Here is a 7,136-nt window from a genome sequence, read left to right on the forward strand (position 1 = left end):
CATGTGCCACCTGCAACCGACAGCCAGATCACCTTTAGTGAAGCGGGCGACGTAGCGCACGGGCGTCGTCGATAACATCCCAGCCATAAGCATGTCATAAAAAATTGTCTTTTTTTTTTTTTTAAAGTAAGAAAAACCTCAGATACTAGGAATTGTGGTGGTGTACGCACTCCCTGTATCATTGTCCGGTCCTCCCGCGTGATTTCTGTGCACGTCGACGCGTAAAAACCGCAAACGACAGGTGAGCACTGGCGACCGGAGAAGCGTTTGAGTCAAACCGACACATAAAACCGCACGCATTGCCGTCTCTGGTTAGCCGTGACTCTGTGGTGGTCCTCCGTGATCGGCGCGTTAAGCGGTGGTGTTTCAAAATAACGACCGTATAGACAGTGGCGGTGGTGTGGACTTCCAACAGGAATCCATTGGTTGTGCGTGTATGTGTGTGTGTGTGTGTGTGTGTGTGTGTGTGTGTGTGTGTGCGTGCGTGCGTTCCTCAAGGCTTAAGGGTCTCTCACCTACTCCATTATATGTCATTCAGCGTGAAGCGGCCTGACAAACCCAAGATCTCTTACAGCATGCAAGTTCACATCACATTAATTCCCCCCAAAATGTTTTGATTCAAAGTAGTTTGTATTTTATGTTGCCAAGGGCAATTGAAAAAGAGCTATTGCCGGTAGTCTGGTCGCGAGCGTCGGGCCCAGAGGCGATAGCGGTATTTAAGCGGGGGAGAGTAGCCCGAGGCACAGCGCGAGCGATCACAAAGCGAATCAAGTGCTTTTTACGAGTTTGCCACGAAAATTAAAGAAAAAAAAGAGACATAGGCCAAATGTCATTCTGTTTCTATTTCAAATGTAGTGCAGTGGTGTGTTTATGGCGCGCGCCGCCAGACCAACCAGCCACAGTCCGAGAACACAAACACACACCCACGCTCGCGCGCGCGCTCTCACGCACACACACACACACGTACTATCTCTCTTTCACTCTCGCATAGAAACAGACACAGAGAGAGAGAGAGAGAGAGAGAGAGAGAGAGAGAGAGAGAGAGAGAGGGGGAGAGAGAGAGAGAGAGAGAGAGAGAGAGAGAGAGAGAGAGAGAGAGATACGCGCGCACGCACATCCCACCGCGCGCACATTCGTTCAGTCTACACCGAGAGCGTGCGTGGAAAGCATGGCTCGAGGCAGGGGTGATCTTGATCAAATTCCTGAAAGCTAAGAGGGATACTAATGATTAAAACACGGACGACTTTTCTAAGTAGGATACTCGTTTCTTGAGTGATTTCTTTTGAAAAAGGTTATCTGAATATTCAACGAAGCCAAAGCTGCAGTCAGTGTGAACAACATTAATATGATCTCTACTGAATTTGGACCCGAGCCGCATTAACATATCAAAGCAGCCGCCCGAGGCGAGAGAAGCTATCGATACAGGAGCACGAGGTAAAGCAAAGATTATTGGTTGTGATGGCTGGAGCGGCGGAGCTCGCGGCTAAATCCTGCACACCATTAACTGGAAGTGATAGCGCTGGGAGCCGCGCGTCAATCCACCCGTGAGCCGCAAGCCCAACACCTAGACAGAGTTTATTAAAAATTAAGAGCCCAAGACACGGCGCGCTTTATGGCAAACTCCACACGTGCGTGCGTGCGTGCGTGCGTGGTAACGCGGACGCTTTGAAACAACGGACAAAGACGCAACAGAAAGAGAGCGCGCAATACAGCAACGAGACGCGTCGCGTGGAAGGCAGCTTCGGTCGTCCCGGTGTAAAAATAAGCGATTTTAGAAAACGCGAAGAAGAAAAAAAGAAATTAAAAAAAAAAGAAGTCAAAAGTAATGTTGTTTCCATTCAAATGTGCTGACGACCCGCCAAAGCATCACCTTCAAGTTCAAATGCTGGAATTCAGCCTAACACGGATCCTCCGACGTAACACATTGTAATATATGCACGACGTGCCTGTATATGGACGTCATCCGAACAAAACACAAACACCAGGTTACCATGACAACCTTCCATTTATGACAGATTAAAGACCTGATGATGATATATGACTGACATTTCTATAGGGAACAATAGCACCACCGCCATTAATAGATACAATAGCAACAATATTATTATTATAGTCTTATTAACTATTAATAATGCATATCGTATATAAATCTGTGTGGAGGACAGAATGAAAGCAAATGAATTTATTTAAAATACTGCAGATATACGCAAATAAACTGCGCCAGGTGTAACACACGGGTCAAATGAACTGATGGACTGACGCAAGTGTGTCGTCCAGAAATAACGGCATGATGACGAACATAATAACGTCATAAATGAACGGCGGAGAGTTTAGAGTTCTGATGCAATTTATTATTGTTGTTGATATTGTTGTTATTATTGTTATTGTTACGAACGATATGTTTATATTAAATATAATGAGAATAAGAACTATTTTTATTTGAATGTTTCAATAATAATAATAATAATAATGGTAATAATAATAGTAATGGTAATAATAATAATAATAATAATAATAATAATAATAATAATAATAATAATAATAATAATAACGGGTAACGGGCAGATATTTAATAGGCGTTTAAATGTATGGGACAGACACGAGCACGCGAACCTCTAAACCTCGAGCACACGAAACGTGGTTAGCTCTGATTCGCTCTACCTCGCGGACCTTGGTATGAATTCAAATGTATAATAAGACCTCTTTTCTCAGAATCACACACACATATATATATATATATATATATATATATATATATATATATATATATATATATATATATATATATATACACACACATATATATATATATATATACACACATATATATATATATATATATATATATATATATATATATATATATATATATGAGATATGTGAGATATATATATATATATATGTGTGTGTGTGTGTGTGTGTGTGTGTGTGTGTGTGTGTGTGTGTGTGTGTGTGAGGCACGCGAGCAAATATATGACCGAGCAAAAGATGGATTTACCTCTCCGGATAACTCCGCCTTGGCCATTCAACATGAGACCGCATTGCGCGTCCACGGAACCCTGCACAAAAATGGCACACGTTACCTTCATGATCGATAAGTGGGTCAGTCTGATTCAGAACTATCATATTCCTGTTCGATGAAATTGACTGACACAAACACGTGCTGTGCACTTGTAGTCGCTGTGGTAACGTAACCTCTTAAATGACTAAACAGATTTTTTTTTTTACAACTTGCCCGCGAGAAGGTCTCTCTTATCAGTGATGTCATCAGAACGAACACGGGATTTATCAAAATAGTTAATCCCGTCTCATAAACCGCGACCAGACTAGAGGCAAGGTACACTTACACACTGTAACAAAGTGTAAACGATTCACACGCACGCACACACACACACAGAGCGAGAGAGAGAGAGAAAGACTGGGTGTATTAGTGCCATACTGAAGAGGTCGTGTAAGCCTTTTTAACAAACTCCTGCTCTGTTCCTTTTTTTTTCGCGGTTAAAGTGATTATAAAATCAATATAAAAAAACCTCCAGATCAGGCATAAATTACGCGCTCGCGAGCTAAAGGTATGGCAGCTCCCATTGTTCCGCGTGCCAAATCTTTTTAGCGGCTCAAAGATGCACTTGTGCGCAGGAGACTGCACGCATCTGTTCCACAGCCTTTACCGAGCGCACGCGAGAGCGAGAAAGGTCGGAAACCCTTTCACGCGACTTACGTGTTCCGCTGTGGGGTTTTTTTGTGTGTGTGTGTGTTGTTGTTGTCTGTTCTTTGGCAGGCCTTTATTACTGCGCGCGTGCGGCGCAACTAGCGCGCTGTTCGCGAACTACTACTAAAAAAAAAAAAAAAAAAAAAAAAAAAAAAGGCCACACGCAGCATCGCTGTAAACAAAAGCAATATAATCCAGGTCTGCTCCAGCGCCACGATCTCACCAGCGCGATTAGCACGCGATTACTGCAGCCACTGCAGTCGCAACTCACCGTGAGAAACCGACAGCTACCGGATACTTGATATTACCCAGTCAGGAGCATCGCCTAGTACTGCAATCTAATACCTTTATATAATACATTGTATACCTATTAGAATCGCTTGTTTTGCAGATTTAATGTATAGTAAAATTTGCAGTGAAAAAAAAAATAATTCCGTGGAAAAACCAAACACTAAACGTTCTCACAAAGTGAAGTATGTCTGTATTTATCCTAGACTACTGGAATCTGCTAATGTAGTACTGATATAAAACAATGTAATTAAGTGCAATATATATACAATGAATCTACATAATGTTGTATGATATGTAGTATTTACTTAGTAGTATTACGTCTGAATGCACTTAATTAACATATGCATATGCAAACTTTACTATCATATGCATTTAATATTTTAAATATTCTAATTAGAACACATTTATATGCATATACAGAAATGTGCTTTTAAACTAACGAACTTAAGGTTTGTCATGTAGGCTATTTAGTTGGAGCAACAATTTTATGCATTATTGAAATTTCCTTTTTTTAATTTTTAGACGTCTGTGCGAAATATTTTACTATCTCTTTGTTTGTGTCTTGATTTTAGCAAACACTGAAAAAAAAATCACATACACATCTCCTCGAGCCTTTCTCCTTTTCGTCTTAACTTATTTTTAACTCGCCGGTTAAACTTGAACTGCGGGCCGCACGCTCAGACGTCTCTGCATAAATAACCAGTTGATTGACATTAAGTCCTAAATTGGATAAACTACGGTGCTCCACTGCTAAGGATTTCCCCCTTTGTGCTCCGTTTCCCAAGCCTTTAATCCGCCCTTTTAACGGGGAGAGCAGCGCCGCGCGGCAGCCTCGCGCCTCGGCCGTTCGCCTAATTTATTCCGTCCTCTCAATGGAAAATATGGAAAATATACACATAAAATTAGGTTTCATTTTGTGTTGCATTGTAGAGCAACAGTCAAAAGAAACACAAAGAAAGCACGTCTGTTCACTTCATTTTTTGGGGGGGGGGGGGGATTCGTGTTTTGTTTTGTTTTTCTTCCAAACGACAAATTAATAATAGCAAAATAAAATGCAGCCATCCATGTTATTTAGGTCTAATAACATTCTTTTATATATATATATATATATATATATATATATATATATATATATATATATATATATATATATATAAATTAAAAAAAAAAAAATTCCTCTGTCGAATCCACCCGGTTGCTGTAGTTTTCGTAAAAAGCCTGCGGGCGCTCTTTCTGTCTTTCTTTCTCTATTTCTCTCTCTTTCTCTCTCTCTCTCTCTCTAAGCGCTGCGACAGTGACCGTAGCGAGCCTCGTTATCTCACGTGACATTAACCGGCTCTCCGCGGCACTCCGAGACAAAGGACTCGCTCCGCGTCTCGCGCACCCCCCCACCCCCCCCCCCCCCCACCCCCACACCTGCGGGCCGTGTCAGCGCGTGCGGGCGCGCGTGCTTTTGCGTTCAAACCGTGGGGAAGGATTCGCCGGCCAGCGCTAACCTGCAGGTCGTCCGCTCCCGGCGGTGGCAGCCCCAGACCAGCCCCGGGCAGGAGTCTTTGCTCCGGGTGCATGCCGTACTGGGAGCCGTGGCTCATGAGGGAGAGGTCATGGCGGCGGTACGCGTCCAGGCAGCCCAGCTCCCGTCGCTGCTCGTCGAGGCACGACGACTTGAGCGCCCGGGCGTTATGGAGGTTGATGAAGTCCGTCGGCTCGCCGTGATGTAGCTGCTGGTAGTATTGCTGCGAGTGGTGGAGCGAGTTGAGGGAGTAGGCGTCTGGGTTTACGGCCGGGTGGCTGTGCTGGAACTCGTAGTGAAATGACTGGTGGTGCAAGGGCGTGTACTGATGGTTCGTGGGAAAATACGGGGAGGCGAATTCGGTTCCGGTAGCCGGGTACGTTAGCGGAGACGACGACGAGTAAGCGACAGACGAGTTGGCCACAGATTCCAAGCATCCGAGTTGCATCAAACGGTAGCTGTTTGATCCGTCGTGACGTATCTGTGCAGGGGGGGGGGGGGGGGGGAGAAAAATATGAGGGATGTCATTTACAAGCGCTCGCAGCTATCCGCGCGCAGGGCGCTCTGTGAGCGCAACATCTCTCACGCGCTAAAGCGACCTCGGCGGAAACTCAGCCTTCCCAAACACACAAACACACACGAGCTCAAAGTGTCTTTAGAAAAGTACCTGACGGCGATGTCATCTCCCCGTGCCTGGGAGGGAGCGCGTGAAACAGCACTGTAAGCGAGCCTGAGCGAGATGGCAGCATTTCTCTCTCTCTCTCTCACTCTCTCTCTCTCACTCTCTCTCTCTCTCTCTCTCTCTCTCTCTCTCTCACTTGTCTATCATTTTGCCATGGAGCGTTTTTAAAGAATGTTCAGTTATTATATCCGTGCCATAGCCGTTTGTCCCTACACAGCACGCCCGTTTAGCCGCAGCTGGGTAAGCACGAGCCACGAGTCATTCACCATAAAAAGTGTCCTAACCATAACGAGCGCGAGAGTCCAGCCGGCACACTCGCAAACCTCATTTGCCTCAAAAATAAATAAATAAATAAATAAACAAACTCCAAAAGATATTTTTTTTAACAGAACCGGAAAGGCAAACCAAGCGAATATTACCGCTTGTTCTACAATTAGAGAAAAGTAAACTCTCACGCGCGCGACTGATGGCACAACTTACTTTTTTCACCATTGTTTTTTTTTCCCTTATCTTTAGCAGGTAAAGAATGACATGAAATACAACAGTTTATGAAATTAATACAAATGTGTTAAATACCTCCGCATCGTGGACCAGTCCCGGAAAAGTGGCTGACATTCTCGCGATCCAATAACCCGATGTCCTCGCGCTGTCGAATAAATGCAATAAGAAAAAAAAATCCCCAAAATAGCGCGTGAAAATGAAATGTCGCCTCGCGGAGTCGGTAAAAGCAGCCGAAATGCCTCCTCCACTGCACAAAGCGCTCGCTGGCTCGGATTATGTACTTGCTGGGTATTTCTTCGGCTGATGTCGTAGGTCCCTTGGTAATATAGAAGTTTTGAAAATTAAGCATCAGCATTGAGGAATGGGAGGACAATAGAATGAGCAGGCTCATCCCTGGAGACACGGAATAAATATTGTATCTTCGCCTAATAAGGAACCAA

The 7,136-nt window shown here is 44.1% G+C and overlaps 1 protein-coding gene across 1 annotated transcript in view; it reads right to left on the reverse strand.

The window, feature by feature from the left end:
- tfap2d (transcription factor AP-2 delta (activating enhancer binding protein 2 delta)) overlaps positions 1 to 6,907 on the reverse strand; it is an 11,370-nt gene extending 4,463 nt beyond the window's left edge. The window contains exons 1-4 of the mRNA XM_035529378.2: positions 6,772 to 6,907; positions 5,497 to 5,994; positions 2,999 to 3,059; positions 1 to 10 (exon numbers count right to left, since the gene is read on the reverse strand). The exon at positions 1 to 10 is cut by the window's left edge and continues 156 nt beyond it. Coding sequence (XP_035385271.1) covers positions 1 to 10; positions 2,999 to 3,059; positions 5,497 to 5,994; positions 6,772 to 6,810 — 608 coding nt within the window. The 5' untranslated portion in view covers positions 6,811 to 6,907. The remainder of the gene's footprint in view (positions 11 to 2,998; positions 3,060 to 5,496; positions 5,995 to 6,771) is intronic.
- Between the last annotated feature and the right edge of the window lie 229 nt (positions 6,908 to 7,136).

This window comes from Electrophorus electricus, chromosome 2 (genome assembly GCF_041902795.1).
Source record: "Electrophorus electricus isolate QZ-2024a chromosome 2, ASM4190279v1, whole genome shotgun sequence".
NCBI classification, from domain to species: Eukaryota; Metazoa; Chordata; class Actinopteri; order Gymnotiformes; family Gymnotidae; genus Electrophorus; species Electrophorus electricus.